We start from the raw sequence: 22,119 nt of genomic DNA, 5'->3' as shown, positions 1-22,119 counted from the left end.
TTCTTTCCTTAGAATTCAATACAGTTAAATATCATCTGTAAATTTTGATTAGCTTTGCAAGGCTATTGAAGGTTTGTATATTCCAATGCCTCTGATTAATCAAATTCAATTAAAAATGAAAATAAAGATTTATTTATATAATAGTGGGGAATATATCCTCTTCTTATTTGTTTTGAGTTGAAGAGATGGAGATAAATCCAATAGAAAAATAAGAATAATAATGTTCAAACATTTTCAACATGTAAAGAATTGTATTTAGAACTGTCAAAAATTTATACGATAGGATGTTTTATCACAGAATCTGCAAAGGAGACTTCTAGAAATTAAGAAATACAAGATATTTCTGATATAAACCTGAATGCAAATGTGTACATTCTAAGAAATACAAAAACAACTTGGTAAAAAAAAAAAAGACACTTAAAATGAGTGTTGTGTGCTTTCCTTTCTGGTTTTTATTATTTTTAAATTGCTCCTTCAGCCACCAAAGTTATATGATGGTTTCTGAACAGTGTTTACTTTTGTGACAGTTTCATCTCACTCTGTTGTCCAAACTGATAAAGTCCAGAAGTCTAGAAAGAGCAAGGGACTCCCTTCCTCTGTTATATGTAAGCCGACAAGAGGCAGACAAACACATTCTGAAGTTTTGTGCATGCTGCGTTTTCTGTCCTTGCTGCAACAAGAAAAGCCTTTGTTTTCCAACCTGGCAACCTTTGAAGAAGTGACTCAGACATCTTCATGGCCTCTAAAGGTAAGAGTAAATATAACCAGCTAATAATTTTTTCTCATATTATGACTAAAAATATACAATTGTGGATGTGTTACAACCAGTTAGATTGGTACTTCAAAAGCTGTCATTTGTCACTTTTGAACATTGTGATTTTAAAATCTTAACTCCCAGGAGCATGTTGAGTTAAATGTAAAAACACTTTATCTGACAGACTGTAAAAGTTCAGATGCAAACGATCTTTTAGTTATCATGAATACAAACATAGTGAATTAATAAGAAAAGCTGCATAGCAAAGTTTAGAATGGGAATCTTCAATGTTAAGCACAAGGACAGAGTGATATTTTAAGTTTAAAAGGATTTGAAGAAAAATTTTCACCCATAAGTTAGAAAGTGTTGAAGTGCAATTTAATAATTTTTTTAAAAAATTAAAATTTTAAAAATTTATGTGGGTACATAGTAGGTATATATACTTATGGGATACATGAGATGTCTTCATACAAGCAGGCAATGTGAAAAGGACATAAAGGGGAATGGGATATCCATCCCATCAAGCATTTAGCTTTTGAGTTGCAAACAATCCAGTTACACTCTCTAAATTTTAATTTCCCATTTGTTATTCAAATTATGTGATATAGCCATTTATTATAAAGAATCTGACATGTGTTATTATTGATTCTTAAATGTGATGGGCTAGAAATAAGTATTTCTGAATTATAAAGCAAAAATATCTTGAAATTTCCTTATGATAAACTAAAGACAGAAAACAAACAGAAAATATCTACTTTAAGCACACAGATCACTTAGCAGACTTTTGGGGAGTAGGACTGATGAGTTTTGTCTCAAATTCCTAAAACTGCAAAAATATCATTACTGTTACTTTAAAGAAGTTCTAAAAAGACAAGAGATGTAGTTGTTTTTAAAGTAAGGTGCAATCTCACTAAAAACACTTTTGAAACTGTATAAGAAATAAAATTATAATGTGCTTTCATTTCATTGTCAGAATGAACCATTAAAGCCTAGGCTATAATGAAAAGTTTTAGCATGAAGAATTATGATTAGTATAATTGGTGAAAGCCTTTTAAATTAATTACAAATAGGATAATAGGGCCCATCAATTTGTAATATCCTAAATTAGTGATCCATTCAAACAAATGTGTATGCTTACTCGCTTCCTTTATCAAAACATACTTTTGGACACTATTTAATATGAAACAAATGAGATAATCTTTCCATTTTTTATCCATCTTTAATGTAGACCAGTCCCTCCATCCCTCAGAATCACTGAGAAAGCTCACACAAATTGTAAAATATAGATGTGAAATAGCAAAATCATGAATTTAATATATGTGTCATTTTTTTCTATCTGAAGCCAAATACCTTGACAAATATTTCCTTTCATTTAAGACTGACACTAACATTTAGTCCAAAATACTTCATCACTGTATAAAATAAGAGTTACAGCAATACTGTAGCCTGTAAGGTAAAGAGTTGCAGAATGTATAAAATATTTATAAGCTAGTTATACATTTTTAAAAGAGTAGATAGAAATTCAAAGCCAGTACGAAATTCAAAGGGGTTCCTTCTTCATCTGGTTGTCTGAGTCTTTGAAGAAACTTGTGACTGGAAAGTAATATTATGTCAAAATATGATTAATCTACCAGGAAGCAGTGATGTTCCATAATGATAAAGACCCAAGTCTAAACTTAGAAGCAAAACTTCAGGTGGAAAACTGACCCACCTTCTGCAACCAGCTCAAAATATTTAACACATGGAAGGATAAAACACCTATTAGAGACTTCATACTACCTAGGAGAATATAAGTGATAACAAAGCATTCTTGTGAATTAGATATCTTGTTTAAGAGGGCAAGTCAAATTATCACCATTATCTAAGTAAAACATTTTTGTGGATAGTTTTCTTCAACTGTATATAAAGACATTATTTATAACATCATGTTTTCTTGCCCAGTAACTATATTGGCAATTAGCATTTTCCCAGGGAAATGCAGACTAATTGTACATTTCACACATTTCATAGGCAGATCAACCAGCACTACTAAACCAAAAGACAGTCTAAATACCTGGTGCCATTAGAACTGAAGAGATATTTGTGTGATCTGGAGCACCCTGGCTTAGTAGAAATTAACACAATTTAAGAGCAAGTTGCTCTCAAACAGGGTGATCTGAACTGAGCAAGAGCTGTCTCCAAAGCTTGCTTCAATGTGAACTAAAATCCCAGAAGAAGCAGCAAGTGATCTCAGAACAGTGATGTCTCTCAACAGTCTCAGGCAGAGACTCACCCATACTCTACTCCTAAATAAAGACTGTGGACATAATATCCTCTGAGCCCCAAGTGCATTAATGCCTCTGGACCTGCTGTGAAGTCTAAGGCCCTCCAGGCCTGGGTGGGAAGGTACAGCTACTCGCCAAACCCTCCGTAACCTACCGCATTTTGTTACAACAAACATAATTTACAAGATAAAATTGGGATAATTTGTGAATCCCTTTAACAATTAAGTTTACAATGAGAGAGAATCTAAAAATCTTATACCAGTTAGTCTTAGAAATTAATCCCTACACATGGTTTTCAATTGAGAGATAATATGTGCAGTGAAGTATATAAAGAGCACAAAACCTAGGTTCCATGATTTTTAAAATGAGGACCCACTCATGACCACCACCAAGATCAAGATATAGACATTTCTAGATTCTATAAAGTTCTCTTTCTAGCCGATAGCCACGCATCCTCCCTTTCCCAAGATGGACCACTATTCTGGATTTTATCATTGTGAACTAGTTTTCCCTAGATCATAATTTTGCCTCTATGTTTTTCTGAAAGTGACAATGGTACATTTTGCACTAATGCTAAAGAAATAATGTTTATTGCCTTTTAATATTCTTGCATCGTTATTGTTATATTAATGGCCATTAGCTCTTCTCCCAAATCTGACATAGTATTACATAGTCTTTCTCTGGGTTTACTTCTTAGGATCCTATTGAGGAGCCATTCTCAAGAGCAGGGGGAGGTCTAAAGCCTATATCCTTTGTATCTGCCCCAGATGTATGAGAAGTTCAGGATGGGGGTCCTTGTGGAAACCAAATTGCTATAGTATTATCAGTAGGAAGCTGTATTTTAGTGGGGCCATTTGACAAGTTATTCCATTTGGTCCTAACCATAAAGCATGTCTACATTCTAAATATCACAGACCAGTACAAACTTAATGGCCCTACACTAATAATAATAAACTCAGTTTATTCTTATAACCTTAAGGTTAAATAAATAAATGAATGAATTTACTTCATGAATAAATAATGAATGAATTCAGAATATGCTTGAGTTTTCTTAATGATGAGAAATTTACTATCACCAAAGGAAACCCAATTCATTTTTAGAATTTATTTTTCACAGATTTAAAAGATAAAGATATTTCTTCCCCCCCACCCCACACAGAAACATTCATGAATTTGGGAGTCATTGCTGAAGTGAGAACATTGTAATTTGCTGCTAATTATACAGATTTCACTTCCATTTTGGTACATGAGTAATGAGAATACTCAAATCTTTGTGTAGCTGTTATAAATTTCCTACTTGTCAATGCAGAAGCAATTTCCTTGCCCTTCTCTTTTATATGTCTTTAGGACAATCCGATTTACTTGTCTTCATAAGGTCCCTTCTCATATTTGAAAATACCTGCCACAAACCTTGCTTCACATCTATACCCAATCTAAAACAGCATAATGTGGATAAACTAACTTAAGGCACTTGTGAAAGCTCTAACACTTTGTTGATTACTAAACATGAGAAGTAAAAATACTGACATTCTTTGAAAAAAAAGATATCTTATGAGAGAGATATCCAAATGGTAGTTATGTGAGAAGAAAAAAATAGTAGAAAGGCTATCATTTATATTTTTAAACAAAAAGACTTTTGCATATACCACCTTATTAGGGGTTATACATAAAATTACACAGAACAATGCAAAGTAAATACCAAACCCCCAAATTTCAAAATGAAAGATGATTAAAATTGTAACATATTTACCTGACAATAATATAGAAAACAGATGTCTTCTCTAAAAATTTTAGTCAAACTTTATAGAATTCTTTGATTATGATATCTTTTATATTTTGTAATATTGGGTGAGCTACAAAAGGATGCATAGCTTCAAACTATTATTGGTTATATAAATATAGACTTATATAAATATAAATATATAAAAATAAGTATATATATAAATATATAGACATATATTACTGCATATATATTCAAGTAACATCAATTTATATGTATATACCTATATATATTTATATAATATATAATTTATATATGTATAAAGTAACCAATAATTACTCTCCACATTTTGGTTCATATATGTATATAATATATAATTTATGTATGCATATAAATATATATGCAGTAAGTATATATATTCAAGTAATTATATATATACACATACATATACACATATGCATATTTTTTTCTAAAGTTAGTTATTTTGGCTAAATTCAACTTTTTCTCACAACTACTACCAGCAGTCTTCTGCATTTCTTTTTTTCTGACTTAGGGGACAAGTAATAATGGCAGTGAGTAGTGAAAATAAGGAAAAGGGCATTAAAATGAGAGTCAGGAGATAAACTATCCTATCAATCAAGAAGTAACAAATATTTTAAGAAGGACTAAATAAAATGGCCTACATTTAAATATGGATTGGGATTTCATTCTCTTGCAGATGCCCAGAACCAAAGAAGAGGTCTGCCTGGTTTTCTTCCTGGAGCTCCAGACCCGGACCAAAGCCTTCCTGCCTCTTCCAATTCAGGGAACCAAGCATGGCAGCTGAGTCTCCCTCTGCCAAGCAGTTTCCTGCCAACAGTCAGTCTCCCTCCTGGTCTAGAATATTTAAGCCAGGTGTTTTTATCTTTCTATTACTACAGATATGTTCTACCCTTAAAATTAATACAAACTTTCTTTCTGGCTTTTCAATCAAGGTTGAAAGACTTTAACCAATAATTTACCGAAGTGAAAAAAGCATTATAAATTATAAAACTATAAAATATTAATTTTATTTATTTCTACTATTTTTAAAATGTATCTTATTACTACTTTTATCTTCCTTATTTATTTGACAGAATGATGAGACTAAATATTTTTGATGGAGCTGTTTACCATATTTATCCACTTGTTCATTGTTCAAGGTGTCAGTAAATTTTTCCTCAAGAAATTGTCTAATATGCCAGGCATGGTGGCTCATGCTTGTAATCCCAGCATTTTTGGAGCCCACAGCATGTGGATAAGCCAGGAGTTCCAGACCAGGCTGCGCAACATGATAAAAACCTATCTCTACAAAAATTATCAGGGCATGGTGACATTTGCCTGTGGTCCCAGCTACTCAGGATGCTGAGGTGGGAGGATCACCTGAGCCCAGGAAGGTCAAGGATACAGTGAGCTGTGATCTCACCATTGCACTCCAGCCTGGGTGACAGAGTGAGACCCTGCTTTGGAAAAAAAAAAAAAAAGAAAAGAAAAGAAAAGAAATTTTCTAATATATCTAGTAATCTACAGCTATTTAATTAAAGAATGTATGTCGAGTGCTTGCTATACTCAAGACATATAAAAAGCATGAAACCTAGCCCCTCTCACCCAAAAGTTCTGCAACCTAATTGGCAAGACAAAAAAAAAAAGTCAATACAAAGTGCAAGCCTGTGTACAAATGACTGATAAACACACACTATTGTAATTTGTGCAGGTGTATAGAGGAGAGAGAGGTTGTTAAGGATCAAAGTACTTGAGAGAGACTTCAACAATGAGCTGAGAGTTCAGTGTCTTCAACTGAATCTCAAAAGGAGGACACAAATCCAAGAGAAAGCAGTTATAAAGTGAACATTGTCTGCTGATACCACTGCATCTCCAGGCCAATTTGCTTAAAAGAGCATATTGCTATTGGGTATAGTCACTGTTCTAGTCATCGCAGAGTAGGCAGGATTTAAGCCTTATAATAAATCAATCAAAATATCACTATCTGAATTTTATGGCATATAAATAGCTATTGCTATTCATGTATGTATATTATTGTTGCTTTTGTATTTTATCCTAAAAAAGATTAGAAGTAGAATTACACTAATATTGAGATGTCAGCACATCTGCTGCAATTTTCAGCTTGTTTGGCATTCTTTCAAACTACAAAGTCTATCTCCTTTATCAAAATCAAATCTCTGTGTTAATTCCCTTAAGGTACAAGAGATTTCTGTTATGCCTGATAGGGTTTAAGCTGCACGCAGCATATGTTCCTGGGAAAATGTTTACAATTGCAGATGCCTTCTCCAGAAACCCACTGGCAGACAAATGTACTTTAGAGACTGGAGAGCTCAGGGAGATATGTAAAAGAGCTGGAAACGCGAACCTACCATCTTCCATCTGCAGAAAGGATCAGCTGTAATAGCTGACTAGAGTTGATTAACTGCTGCAAGCTGTTTGGGAATGTTGTCAGACAAGGTTTTGCCAAGTATAAAAGTGATATACCAATGCCAGAGGGCTGAGGTTTGATGATCACATATGGTCATCACATATTCTTCTTCCATTCATGAATGATGACACACCCGGAGCCAGATGCTTGACATGAATACATTTTTGTTATGTTCAATAAGTAGAGATATGAGCCCATTGGCTTTGGTTCTAAAATGGAATAAATTTTCCAAAAATATACCTTTGTTAATCATTCCAAGAAAAGAAAAATATGCCACCAATTGTTGAATATTCTACTTCTAAAGGGAAAGATAATTTCCTCACTTTATACTAAAAGAAACTTTATTTTCTTTACTTAAAGCAGTGTACATATAAAAGGAGGAATGAGCACTTCAAAAGTGTTATGCCATGAAAATGGAAGAGACACAATATAAAATGAATTTTTAGATGCTAACTTTTCTTTAAAAGCCACAAAAAATCAAACAAAATAATGAACATTTGGAAATAGTACATTAATCAATGGATAAGCAGGAAATATACAATAAATATCATTCTAAATTTAAAAATTTAAATAAAATATTTTAACATTATTTATTCTCTTTTAATCAAGTCCATCCAATTACTATTGAGAATCTTGTTTCCATGAACAATTTGAAAATATACATATATGAGTGTTTAGCTATATAATGTACATTAAATCTAAGAATAAAATCAATAGATTCTTTCCAGATTAGATTTACATGTTCATACAGTCAATAACATTTTACAGTATAGTGTCAAAGAATAATTATTATAATTTAGTCACCTATACGTAAGAGTAATTTAGTTAAAGTCTACAAAACATGTAAATATCCAATTTATTTTGAAATATATATCAAATGGAATCATTGATACCTGTCAATTTGATTTTTTTAAAAAATTAATTATTAAGCCATACATCTAATCCTCTCATTGTGTTTTCATTTCTACAGCTTTCATACTTAAGGAGTTAAGTTTTACTTGCCATGACACCTAAATGTATAATTCAATCTGTTTAAAGTTTCCAAAATTCCTAGTCTATCAATCAATAGAAAAAGAATGGAAAATGCCCCTTTGGGCCATGGTTTATAAGTGGCTATGTGCTATTTAAAGAAAACTACAAGAACAACCTAAAACAAACAACTCCCTCAAATCCAGGAGATTTTTTCACAGAGAGAGCAAATCAAATGTTATTACAGAAGATGGGGAGGGTATAAGAGTAAAGAAAATAGGAAAGGTATTCAAGTTTCATATCATCACTTAAGATTTGTTTCCCTTAAATTTAGCATAGTGATGTCAGCAAAGAAACAGAATAGAATGCATGTCAGAATTGATGTCCATTTACAAGTTCTGTGATGGTAGGCAAATTACCTAATCTCTGTGGGCTTGTTTCCTCACATTTAAAATTAATGATATTCTCTCTGAGTTTTTGTGAGGATTAAATCAGACACTGTCTAAACATCTAGCACAGTGACTACCTTATGGTAGTTATTCAATTAAAAAAAACTGTTATTGGTATCTCATTGTGGTTTTGATTTGGATTTCTCTGATGGCCAGTAATGATGAGCATTTTCGCATGTGTTTTTTGGCTGCATAAATGTCTTCTTTTGAGAAGTGTCTGTTCATGTCCTTTGCCCACTTTTTATGGGGTTGTTTGTTTTTTTCTTGTAAATTTGTTTGAGTTCATTGTAGATTCTGGATATGAGCCCTTTGACAGATGAGTAGTTTGCGAAAATTTTCTCTCATTTTGTAGATTGCCTGTTCACTCTGATGGTAGTTTCTTTTGCTGTGCAGAAGCTCTTTAGTTTAATTAGATCCCATTCGTCAATTTTGGCTTTTGTTGCCATTGCTTTTGGTGTTTTAGTCATGAAGTCCTTGCCCATGCCTATGTCCTGAATGGTATTGCCTAGGTTTTCTTCTAGGGATTTTTTGGTTTTAGGTCTAACATGTAAGTCTTGAATCCATCTTGAATTAATTTTTGTATAAGGTGTAAGGAAGGGATCCAGTTTCAGCTTCCTGCATGTGGCTAGCCAGTTTTCCCAGCACCATTTATTAAATAGGGAATCCTTTCCCCATTGCTTGTTTTTGTCAGGTTTGTCAAAGATCAGAATGGCCATCATTAAAAAGTCAGGAAACAACAGGTGCTGGAGAGGATGTGGAGAAATAGGAACATTTTTACACTGTTGGTGGGACTGTAAACTAGTTCAACCATTGTGGAAGACAGTGTGGTGATTCCTCAGGGATCTAGAACTAGAAATACCATTTGACCCAGCCATCCCATTACTGGGTATATACCCAAAGGACTATAAATCATGCTGCTATAAAGACACATGCACACGTATGTTTCTTGCAGCACTATTCACAATAGCAAAGAGTTGGAACCAACCCAAATGTCCAACAACGATAGACTGGATTAAGAAAATGTGGCACATATACACCATGGAATACTATGCAGGCATAAAAAATGATAAGTTCATGTCCTTTGTAGGGACATGGATGAAACTGGAAATCATCATTCTCAGTAAACTGTTGCAAGGACAAAAAACCAAACACTGCATGTTCTCACTCACAGGTGGGAATTGAACAATGAGAACACATGGACACAGGAAGGGGAACATCACACTCTGGGGACTGTTGTGGGGTGGGGGGAGGTGGGAGGGATTGCATTAGGAGATACACCTAATGCTAAATGACGAGTTAATGGGTGCAGCACACCAACATGGCACATGTATACATATATAACAAACCTGCACATTGTACACATGTACCCTAAAACTTAAAGTATAATAATAATAATAAAAAACTGTTATTGTTGGATATTAGAGAAGTACTACTTTTTCATTGTCAGGTGGATTTCAATTAATGGTTTCTAAATTTCAACACTAAAACTTGATTCATGACAACAGTATTCAAAGTACCTAAACTGCCACTTTATTCATGACCACACAGATCTCCATTTCTAAGTTACTTTTGCATAGATCAACTACTAAATAATAATGTATATCATTGTTGAGGCTTACCACTCCATTTTCCTCAGAAGATAACAAAACTAATGCAGTACACTACTAAAGACTTGGTCTAGTATTTTTTTCTAATAAAAGCTTTCTCATTATTGTAAATTTAGGTTTTAGAATATCTTAGATCACAAATTATTTTTGGAAAAATGTTTTTTGTGAATCTTAAAAAAGAAGCCATACATATTATTTTATCAATAATAAGATTTAAATAGAGAAAATGATAGTAGTCTTACCTTCACCTTAGGACATACAAGGAGAATGAGGGAAATCAGCTTCAAATGTTCTGAGATTGTGATGCCCAATCAATACCAAATTTTAGTAATGACTGGTTAGTTTAATAGTTACTGGTGAGTTTATTAATGCGAAGGGAGAATATGGTGAAGAAAATTTTAAGGTGAAAGGAAAAATGAAGCATTAGAAAATACAATGATCAGCAGCATATTCAGTGTTCATACTTTTGCATTACTGGATCTTCAAGTACTGAATATCAGATTGAAAATAAACACAAATGGGCCATATTTGTGACATACAGGCTCATACCTGTAATGCCAGCACTTTGGGAGGCGGAGGTGAGTGGATCACCTGAGGCCAGGAATTTGAGACCAGCCTGGCCAATACAGTGAAACCCTGTGTCTCTACTAAAAATACAAAAATTAGCCGAGCATGGTGGTGTGCACCTGTTATCCCAACTGCTTAGGTGACTGAGGCACGAGAATTGCTTGAACCCAGGAGGTGGAGGTTGCAGTGAGCCAAGATCGTGCCACTGCACTCCAGCCTGGGCCACAAAGCTGAACTCTGTCTCAAAAAATAAAAATAAAATAAACACAAATAAATTTCTTTATAAGAACATAACTTTCATATTTCCTTTAAAAAGCAATTTGCATTGCGGACTTTTTAATTTAATCATCATTTCTCAATTATCTGTGGATATTTTATCTCTGTAAATTAACTTTATTTTTAATTACATAAGTCAAATTTTGTAATGTATTTAGTGCCATAACATTTATTTGACTTAAACTGGTATTTTGTTGGCATCCACAGGAACTCATTTTTATTTTTAGTCCAAAGGAAAGTGTGAATGAGAGAAAAATGTACACAATAACCTTTCAGGTTTAACAAATATATTGGTCACTGAAAGATACGACTTGCAGTTTGACAGAGTGTTAATAGAGGTAGGCAGATGTTAAGAGGAGAGGCCAGGCATTCAAATCATTATTGTGTTGCTTCATGTCTTTTAAAAAAATTGAGTTGTAAAACATCTTAAACATTATAATTCAGAGATTGTTTAAAAATCTTCACAAACTCTTGTGTTCAAGATCTACTCTAATTTTCTCATTATTGCAGAGTTAACACAGAGTTAATTCTGTCTCAGCCTCTTTTTTCTTTTTTTTTTTTTCTAATTGAGACAGAGTCTCCCTCTGGGAACCAGGCTGGAGTGTACTGGTTCACGGTGCACCGCAACCTCAACCTCCCAGGATCAAGCGATCCTCCCAACTCTGCCTCTCTCCACCGTAGCTGGGACTAGAGACCCACACCATCACAGCCAGCTAATTTTTGTATTTTTTATAAAGACAGGGGTTTGCCATTTTGTCCAGACTGGTCTCGAACTCCTGGGCTCAAGCAATCTGCCTACCTTGACCTCCAGAAGTAGGCATGAGCCACTGCGCCAAGCCCCGTTGCTATTCTTATTCTTGCTCAATGCTGCCTTGGAATTTTCAGGGTTCTTCTAAATTTTTACTTAAATAAAAAAAAAATTTACGTTCTTTTGCATTATAAAATGTGAGACATTTTCAACCGTTTTCCTAATAGAAAGCATGAAAATCACTAATTTTATGTAATAGAGTCAATAGGGTAATAGCAGTATCTCCAAAGGTTTTCAATGTGATGTTAATACTTTTCATTTCCTTTATGTCATCCTTTACAGTTAGACCTGATAATTATACACCAGCAGGTGGAGCTGCTTGGAAGTAAGTGCATTTTATATATATTATGTATTTATTAAAACTATTGAAAATATTTTAGTTTTCAGAAGTTTCTTTGCATCTAAGTATGTTATAAATGAGAAAGTTAAATGTGTAGAATAGAATTAGATCAAAAAGAGTACTAGGTCTTTTTTCAATTAAAAGCTGAAAGTAAAATTATTAGTCTTATTTAGATAGAATAGAAGCGTAAAACTCTGAATCTTTGGTGATATTGCCATTCAAATTCTGACATTACATCTACTTTAAATAGTAAAAGGTATTTGATCATTTCCATGGATGCTAATCATTTAAATTTCTTAATAATTTCAAAAATGGAAGTCAAAGTTTTGACTAAATAACAAAAAGTTATCAAAACAAAATGTTACTGTTTTATCGTTTTATCAGTGATTTACCAAATAGGCAAATTATTTAAGAATCTACAAATTTACAAGCACGACTAACTGGATTCAAATTACTTGAGTACTTTCTGGGTTTAGTGCTCTATATTATGCCTAAATATATATAAAAATTGAAATAGCAGGATAGCATACACCTTTAGATATATTACCAAATATTTTAGACAAAATCACTATTATCACCATGAGTTGTCCCAATAGTTCTATAACAATAATATAATTATTTTTTGAGTTATAAATTATTCTTTAAAGCATTTATCCTTTAGTGAAAAGGTACACTATATGTACTCAAGTAGGTCATGTATCTGGAATAAACATTAATTAATTATATAGCTTTATTCTCACCATTTACTTTTATTTCCATGGCTAAGTCCCAAAAATTTAGAGCATAGAAATAAATTTGTGTGAAGAAGATACCATATACTTAATAATTGATCAGACACTGTATTCTTTTAATAACATCTCCCCTTTATTTAAAGTTATCAATACTAAGGAAAAAAATGTTTTTATAATTTTTTTTTTTTTTTGCTCCATTAGTGATACTTGGTACTGAGACCTCCAATAAATATGAGATTAAAAACAGCTTGGGACAAAGAATTTACTTTGCAGTGGAGGAAAGCATCTGCTTCAATCGTACTTTCTGTTCCACTCTGCGATCTTGCACCCTGAGGATCACAGATAACTCAGGTCGAGAGGTCATTACAGTGAACAGGCCCTTGAGATGTAACAGCTGCTGGTGCCCTTGCTACCTACAAGAGGTTAGTTACTGGCTCTGGTTGTCTTTTTTGATTTTTAAGATTAGCATTTGTTTCTTTAAAAGGAATTCATCTGGAGCAATGAGGCAATTAACCTGTCAGTTGTTTTAATTATTAATAGTATGTTGCTCCTTTAGGATCAGATCAGCTTGAGGATTTGGTAATTCACTAAACTTTTTTCCTTTCCAACCAAAAGCTATGGTGGCTTTCGTGATGTAAACTGTTGAGGACAGCTCATGCATCATGTAAATGAGATAGACCTCTGGAATCTCTATAGTAGTCATGTAACTGTACTGTCTACAGGTTCCACCATTGGGCATATACACCCTTTGTCTTCTCCAACTGGAGCAAAGTCCAGGAAGTGCTAAGTGATATTAAACTCCTCTAAGGTGTCCTCTTGGATAGATATTATTATTTGGTATGGAATCTCACAATGCATTTACCCATTTATGACAAAGCCCAAGGTTTGGCAAGACAATGTTATTGTTCTACAGGGAATAATTCAATTATTTTATTCTAATATACAATAGATTTACATTATTATTTAGTACGCCTGTAATAATAACTTTCATTGACTTATGCAGTTAAATTGACACAGAACTTTTACTTACCTTACTGGCTTTGATACCATGATATTCTACTCATGAGCAAGAATAGAATCATGAAATCTCTAGGAGCTAGAAATAATGACTCTCTACATTTGGCAGTCAAGGAAGGAGAGTGGAGGTGGCTACCTATGACTATACATTCAAGAAATCAGGAAATATTATAGATGGGACTTGATCCAGGTGTCCTAATTTAAGCCCAACCTTCTCTGTTAGAACTTGTGGATAAGTACTAGCCTTAGGATGACGGGAAAATATTAATATGAAAGATGGTTATTTAGGGAAGTTTCTAATAACATATATCAAAGCTAATTCTCCAACTATTTTTAGGTAAGCATCTGGCTAAGTGATAAGATGATTGGAGTGCTCGTGCATGGAGCCCAAGAATTTCCATCTGTCTACTGTGGATATTTAATATTAATATGCACCAAGAGAGTGTAGTCATTATGATCACAGAAATATGCTCATTTAAAAATTTTTGATAATTAACGTTTTCTTTAATGGTAGTCCCGGGTCATAAATTAAACATAATATATATCTTGATACCTATTAGTAACTTTTTAAAAAATTTCATCAATAGCAAATTAATAACTTTAAAAGTGATCCCAGAGCAAATCTATATTAATTCTAAGCAGTCTAGTTGAAATCACTTTTATCTATCCAAGAACGTTATAGACATATGCATAAGACTATGAACTTAATAAGAAAAGTCAAAATGAGATCAGATGATGGAGAGATGTCTTGGTTTAAAAGCAAACATTTTAAAAATTTGTACCCACCCCCAATTTATTTTACAAAATATTTGACTGGGTTACATAAATATGTAAAGGTAATGGAGTCAAATACTAAAGTAATGCCTGATCATGCAAAAATCCAACTACTAGTCTCAAACACTTTGGAAGCCACAAACCAGCAATCAAACTGGTGTCTAATGACTATAAATCTGCAAGAAGCATTTGTTTTTAATTAAATACAGATAATCTGGGAGTTTATAATCTGAGAGAAAAAATACGAATACTCAATAATTGATAAAGGAGGCTTAAAATAGATATGTATTGTAGCTACAATTAGAAGAAGTAGATATGGGCCGGGCGCGGTGGCTCACGCTTGTAATCCCAGCACTCTGGGAGGCCGAGGCGGGCGGATCACGAGGTCAGGAGATCGAGACCACGGTGAAACTCCGTCTCTACTAAAAATACAAAAAAATTAGCCGGGCGTAGTGGCGGGCGCCTGTAGTCCCAGCTACTCGGAGAGGCTGAGGCAGGAGAATGGCGTGAACCCGGGAGGCAGAGCTTGCAGTGAGCCGAGATTGCGCCACTGCACTCCAGCCTGGGCGACAGAGCAAGACTCCGTCTCAAAAAAAAAAAAAAAAGAAGAAGTAGATATGAGTAACCACATAGGAACAGCTTCTTCAGTGGTTGACCAACTCTTGTACTTGGGATAAAACGGCAAAGAAGCCACTGTCCTAGGGTCAGAAGATAGTCGTGGGGTAGATTCTTTTTAGGGAAATAAGACATAGACTTCTAGTGCACAGTGCTAAACATATGTTTATACAGTGAATTTCTTTGTTTTCTATAAAATGTTTTATAAAATCTTTATCCTTAGAAGCAGATATTGAGAATGATTTGTAGAATATCAAAATAATTTTATAACAGTATATTGTTTACAGGTAAATTGACATTATAGTAAAATTAAAATATGATAACCTAAGAAAATCTTATTTTATCATTATCTCTTCTTACAGTTAGAAATCCAAGCCCCTCCTGGTACTATAGTTGGTTACGTTACACAGAAGTGGGACCCCTTTCTGCCTAAATTCACAATCCAAAATGCAAACAAAGAAGATATTTTGAAAATTGTTGGTCCTTGTGTGACATGTGGCTGTTTTGGCGATGTGGATTTTGAGGTACAATTGACAAAATGAAAGAAGTTTTCATTTAGGTCCTGATTTTTTTTTTTGCAACATAATTCAATTTTTTATATGTTCAAATTAATTTCATCTAAAATAAGTTCAGAAAATAACATATTCGTAATATAATGTAATCAGCCCATATTGTACATGCTAAGAATAGGAATATGTAAATCCAGAGATATAAAGTCCAAGGATTTTTAAAAATAATATTACAAAATTTATCACCTTGGCCATCACATCTGTCATGGACCAGTGTAAGTATTATCCAAACTAATTTTAATAAATTTACTATAATAAAAGCATATTTAGCCAAAAATAATTCTATGTGTTTTATGGACAAAGCTACTATATCTCTTTGATTAGAATAGTAAATGTGTTGCTATTTTAATGTGTCCAAGACTTTGAACATCAAAAATTTTTGGACACATAGCTTTGCCTTTTTAAGATAACCAATATTTCCTGATTTTGAAAATTAGCACTTCATTCTCTTTTCAGTATGTTTTATTTATGTAGAATCACAGGACACATGGCATAAAGCCAATATATATAGTTTAGAATCATCTATATTATGTATATTCTTTCCTATGGCCCTTGTGATCACATATCCCAGTTTAGATCTCATTTCAGCATCACGTTACATTAAAATAGCATTAACTCAAAACCTGTGTTTCTAAGACTTGCTAAGTTAGTTTTGTAAAAAAAAAAAAAAAAAAAAAAAAAAAACAAAAGGCCGGGTGCGATGGCTCAAGCTTGTAATCCCAGCACTTTGGGAGGCTGAGGCGGGTGGATCACGAGGTCAGGAGATCGAGACCACGGTGAAACCCCGTCTCTACTAAAAATACAACAAAAAAAAAAATTAGCCGGGCGTGGTGGCGGGCGCCTGTAGTCCCAGCTGCTCGGAGAGGCTGAGGCAGGAGAATGGCGTGAACCCGGGAGGCGGAGCTTGCAGTGAGCCGAGATTGCGCCACTGCACTCCAGCCTGGGCGACAGAGCGAGACTCCGTCTCAAAAAAATTAAAAAAAAAAAAAAAAAAACCTTATTCTCATATTTGTATAAATTGAATATTTAAAAAATAGAAAGTTGCAAATTTGATCTGTAGCAATATAAACTATCTTAGCAGGTTGTCCTGGACATACATCTTAGGTAGAGGAGACAGCCTAATTGAAAGTGTATATTTATTTTTCATCCATTCATACATAAATATCTCAGCAAGGGCATTTAGTTCTCAGGACTTCAGGAAACACTATGCACATAGAATACAATGCAAATTTTGCCAACTGAGCTCTTCTAACTTCACCCTATCCCCAAAGGATTTGGCATGACTTTCCTAAGAGTAATATGATTCAGGAGGACTTTAAACATAAGAGTTTTAGCATTCATGCTATAGAAATGTCCTAAGTAACCCTCTCTATTCTCTATCTTTTACTACCCTGAAAAAAGTGGTAGTTTCTCTTGAATTACTTTCAGCATCAGGATGGGAAGCAGAATAAACAAACGAATAGCTGATAAAGTTGATTTGTGAACTCCTTCTAGCTGAGAAGGACTCATTGATGTCTAGTTGGTCTTAATTTCCTATGTGGTACATTAACCAGGAAGATTTTTTTAATGTAAAAATAGGATTTAGGATTTGTTAGAAAGTATTGACCTAATAAATGTCTGAGTATAATATAAAAACTTGATTTAACAATGGCCAATAATATTTAAATGTTTTAATAATTATAAAATTTTAGCAACTGAAATTTGAAAGTTTACAAATTATGCCTAGAAGTTAATTTAATTCCTTCTGAAATATTTTTTCAAACATATCTTCTTTTATATTTTTAAGATGGAGAATTCAGGTTTAAAATCTGGACCTCAGGTAAAGAGATCGCCTTCATGCTTAGATCATACAATTGGACTATGTACCTGCTGCCATCTTGTGGTGGCTGAGCCTTAATTATTTATCCTGATGTTCTCCATCTGCATACAAAAAAGAAAAAGAATTATGATGCACTAGAAAACTGTCAAAAAAGCAAAGTTTCTAAAAAGTAAACTGAAAAGCTAAATTTACAAACCTATGCTTATATGATGGAATGAGTAACATGGAATTGTCATTTGAAGATGACAAATAAAATAATTCAAATCTCTCATAAACACCCTCAGAGGTATAAAACCACTTTTTACACTTTCAAATTTAATACTCCTTATTTTCCTTCTAAAGGTGAAAACCATTAATGAAAAGCTTACAATTGGGAAGATTTCAAAGTACTGGTCAGGATTTGTAAATGATGTCTTCACAAATGCTGACAATTTCGGAATTCATGTTCCTGCAGATCTAGATGTAACAGTCAAAGCAGCAATGATCGGTGCCTGTTTTCTCTTTGTAAGTATGGGCTTGGAGAGCATGAGTGATTTGTTACTCTCCTTCTTGCTTGTTAATTACAATATAGCCTATCCCATTTACACAGTTTTTACCCCCAAAGAGTATATTTTATTCATAGAAGGATAGCTTAGGACCAATGTTCTTCAAAAATTAGAATTTAGAACACTGCATTTCTGTTAGGCAGCCCCTCTCCAGTGATCTCATATCCCCTTTCTCAAATATTGATGTGCTATCACATCCTATTCATCATTTCCTTAAAAACCGAGTTTCCCCTTGCTTTTACGTTCAATTTAGATTTTTGGCTTATTTTCACTTTAACTAAAAAATATGCAAACATAAATATCACATGATTTATCCTGGGTAAAGTTCCAGACTGGTTCATTGCATGATAGTGAGCTAGATGATATTAAGAATGTTGGCTTCTCAATATGAACATAGATACATGAAATGATTTGATGAGTTAATAGGTACCATAGGTACCAGTTGCCATTATTTCTAAGCTATTATGTTCTTGTTATTACTTTCCAACTTACAATTATATTGAACACCTTTTCTTCTTTGGTGTGTGGAGATTGGTGATAGAAGAACAGAAGTCAAATAATACCTGTGTCAAAATGTTTGACCTATATCCTGTTCTTAGTTTTCCCTCTAATATTTACCTAATTTCCTACCATTTTCAATGCAGCCATAAAAACTTATGGAGCTTTTATTTTTTGATATATAAACACATGTATTTTCTATAAATACATGAAAAAGACGTGTATACACAGGCACACACATAAGTGATTAAAACAAACAGCATAAGAGTTGAGAGTATGTTGCAGACATGATGCCTTTTCCCCTAATTATATTAGTGTGCATTTCCTAAAAACAAGGAATTTTTTTACACATCACAGTACTATTGTCAAAGTCAGGCACTAAACACTGATTCAATGCTATTATCTAATCTACAGACTTTATTCGGGTTGTACTGATTTGCATAATGATGTCCTTTCTAACAATAGAAAATCCAAGATCATGAAGTATGTCCATTTTGTCACATCTCATTAGTTTCCTTTCACCTGGAACAGTTCTTAAGGGGTGTGTGTGTGTGTGTGTGTGTGTGTGTGCATAAACAGGTGCACACCCATGTGCATTTTCCTGAGTCTCATGATATTGGCATTTTTGTTTTTGGTTTATTTTTTGGTTTTTTTTTTGAGATAGAGTCTTGCTCTGTCACCCAGGCTGGAGTGCAGTGGCGCAATCTCGGCTCACTGCAACCTCCGCCTCCTGGGTTCAAGCGATTCTCCTGCCTCAGCCTCCCGAGTAGCTGGGATTACAGGCATGTGCCACCACACCCGGCTAATTTTTTTTGTATTTTTAGTAGAGATGGGGTTTCACTGTGTTAGCCAGGATGGTCTCGATCTTCTGACCTTGTGATCCACCCGCCTTGGCCTCCCAAAGTGCTGGGATTACAGGTGTGAGCCACCTCGCCCAGCCGACATTGGCATTTTTTAAGTGCATAAGCCAATTATTTTGTAAACTGTGGCCTAATTTCAGTTTGTGTCATGGTTAGATTCAGGTTATGCACTTTTGGTAGTCATGAAATTTTTATAAAGCTTAAATTCCTTCTCATGTTTTATTGTTTTCTGGGGTTTCAGAATGCTAAATCTGATGGTTTACATTAATGCCCTATTTACTGAGTCTCTTCTAATGATAATTGGAAAATATATGAACTATAAATTATTCCCTGATTACTTCACTGAAACTCAGAATTTAATACAGACATATATATATATGTATGCATATATACATATGTACATATACACGTGTGTATATTAGGATTATTTCTCCAGAATTTCAGAGGAATTATTTTAACTTAGCAGTCTCCTATTATTGGTAGAAGGTGGAAGTAATATCTATAGAGTGCTAGGTTTTTAAACTTACTAAGTTGTCCCTTATTTTCAACTCTCATTTTCATCTGCAAATCTAACCAGTTCAGTCCATCTTGCTTGTTGCCTAATGTCATCTCTTCCCTATTCTCCTCTATCCACTGGACAGTGCTTTTAACTTGCCACCCTTCCTTTGCTTACTGTTCCCGTCTTTGATCATTCTGATTTCAACACCAACCCCTCCACACACACACCCTTTCCCCAAGTTCTTCCTTAGGCCTTTCTGATTAAGCCCCACACTTAACGTTAATATTTAGAAATAGATCCTTTTTAATCTGCCCTACTCACCTATTTTACATAACAAGCTGATAGTTAAAATGTACTGCCAAAATTGGAACTACAATTCTCCATATTTTAAACCTTACCAGTTTTTCTTATTGTTTCAGTAACCCTTTAAACATATGTTCTTCTTGAAAAAGCATGTATTTCTTAGTCCATATGCTTTGAGAGATTGATGAGACGTAGGTTCCATAAAGGTTGATCTAGGTCATACTCAAAGTGTGGTGCAAAGTGCAAGCATCTGCACCACCTAGAAGCTTGCTCAAAGCAAAGAATCTCAGATCCCACCCCAGATGGCTCAGGACCTGCACTTGAACAAGATGCCCAGGTGCTTTCTCCATGCACTATAAATTTAAGAAGCACTGATCTAGATAATACCCTAATCATCTTAAAGGGTAACTTTTAAACTCCAGCATTTAAGGGAGAAATGTTCACTGAGAATAGTTAATGACTCCCATTAGTTTCTCTTTTTTTCTTTTTACCATCATATTGTAAAACACTTGCCTTTTTTTGCCAGCCAATATAGCTTTTAAAACTACTTTTTACATGTATTATCAAGATAAATTACTTTCTTCTATACATAATTTTATAGAAAGAATTATGTTTTTAATTTTTAATTGCTGTTTCTATTTTATTGAGGTGAAAGCTTTAGAAAGCTGCTGGTATAAAGTTATTTCCTGAGTTAAATACAAATCTAAATTCACAAATGAAATCTAATTTTTGGTCTATTCTGGTTCCAAGATACTGCTTCACAACCTACCACTCCTCCAACTCACACCACTCACTGTTTGAGTTCTCTCTGGTATAGTTTTCAGTACTCCCTCAAATAACCACCTAATTGCTGACTACATTATCTGTTGTAATATATCTAATTTTTGTTCAAATATTGGTATCCATTATAACTTCCTACACTGACCCAGAATGCATACAGTCTAATTCTGCAAAGGGTTTATCACCCAAAACTTTGACAATACTATGCAGATTTAGATAAAGTTTTCAAGTTACTTATACTCTGAAAATTCAACATGAAAATAAAAAGTCACGAAACTTAAAATTTTTAAATTTTTCTTCTCCGGATAAATCATATAATACTGGAACACTTTGACAATACTATGCAGATTCAGATAAGGTTTCTAAGTTACTTATACTCTGAAAATTCAACATGAAAATAAAATGTTGTAAAGCTTAAAACTGTTAAATTTCTCTTCTTCTGATAAATCATAATACTGGAACACCACTGGAAATATAATTGCTTTATATAATCAAAGCTTGCATGTCAAACTTTTGATCTTAATTGTTGTCTTTTGTAAATTCACTTATATTCAGTTTATTTATTTGTAGGATTTTATGTTCTTTGAACATTCACTGGCTGGATTATAATAACCAAGATAATGAAAACAATAAAATATGCAGAACATATTTCAGTAAGTAAAATGCAAGTTTAAATGATCTCTTTCCCTTTGAAGATGTCTATATTTGACGCTATCTAATTCTTTTTCATTTTCTTCTAGAAATCCCTTGGGCTCTGGATTTCATTTCTGAATGGTTTGAATGTTTGCTTTTTTGTAAGAAAAAAATGTTAATTATTATATTTATTAAAACAGTTTAATGAGGCAATTATCTAGTTGTGAATGCATGATAGCTAAATACGTGATTACTGGCCCGAGCACAAGGTTG

The 22,119-nt window shown here is 33.6% G+C and overlaps 1 protein-coding gene across 2 annotated transcripts in view; it reads left to right on the top strand.

Annotated features, from left to right (window-relative positions):
* Positions 1-601: 601 nt before the first annotated feature.
* Positions 602-22,119, top strand: part of PLSCR5 (phospholipid scramblase family member 5) — a 30,736-nt gene continuing 9,218 nt past the window's right edge. The window contains exons 1-8 of one of the 2 annotated variants that reach the window (XM_032172245.2): positions 602-748; positions 5,457-5,632; positions 12,146-12,188; positions 13,136-13,356; positions 15,703-15,864; positions 18,071-18,232; positions 21,784-21,866; positions 21,954-22,059. In XM_032172245.2, the coding sequence (XP_032028136.1) occupies positions 736-748; positions 5,457-5,632; positions 12,146-12,188; positions 13,136-13,356; positions 15,703-15,864; positions 18,071-18,232; positions 21,784-21,822 (816 nt within the window). In that variant the 5' untranslated portion in view covers positions 602-735 and the 3' untranslated portion in view covers positions 21,823-21,866; positions 21,954-22,059. Of the gene's footprint in view, positions 749-5,456; positions 5,633-12,145; positions 12,189-13,135; positions 13,357-15,702; positions 15,865-18,070; positions 18,233-21,783; positions 21,867-21,953; positions 22,060-22,119 lie in introns of those variants that run through there. The other variant, XM_032172247.2, reaches the window with a different exon arrangement.

Source organism: Hylobates moloch, unplaced genomic scaffold, assembly GCF_009828535.3.
Source record: "Hylobates moloch isolate HMO894 unplaced genomic scaffold, HMol_V3 SCAFFOLD_13, whole genome shotgun sequence".
Classification (NCBI taxonomy): domain Eukaryota; kingdom Metazoa; phylum Chordata; class Mammalia; order Primates; family Hylobatidae; genus Hylobates; species Hylobates moloch.
This window is presented reverse-complemented; position numbering and strand designations above follow the sequence as displayed.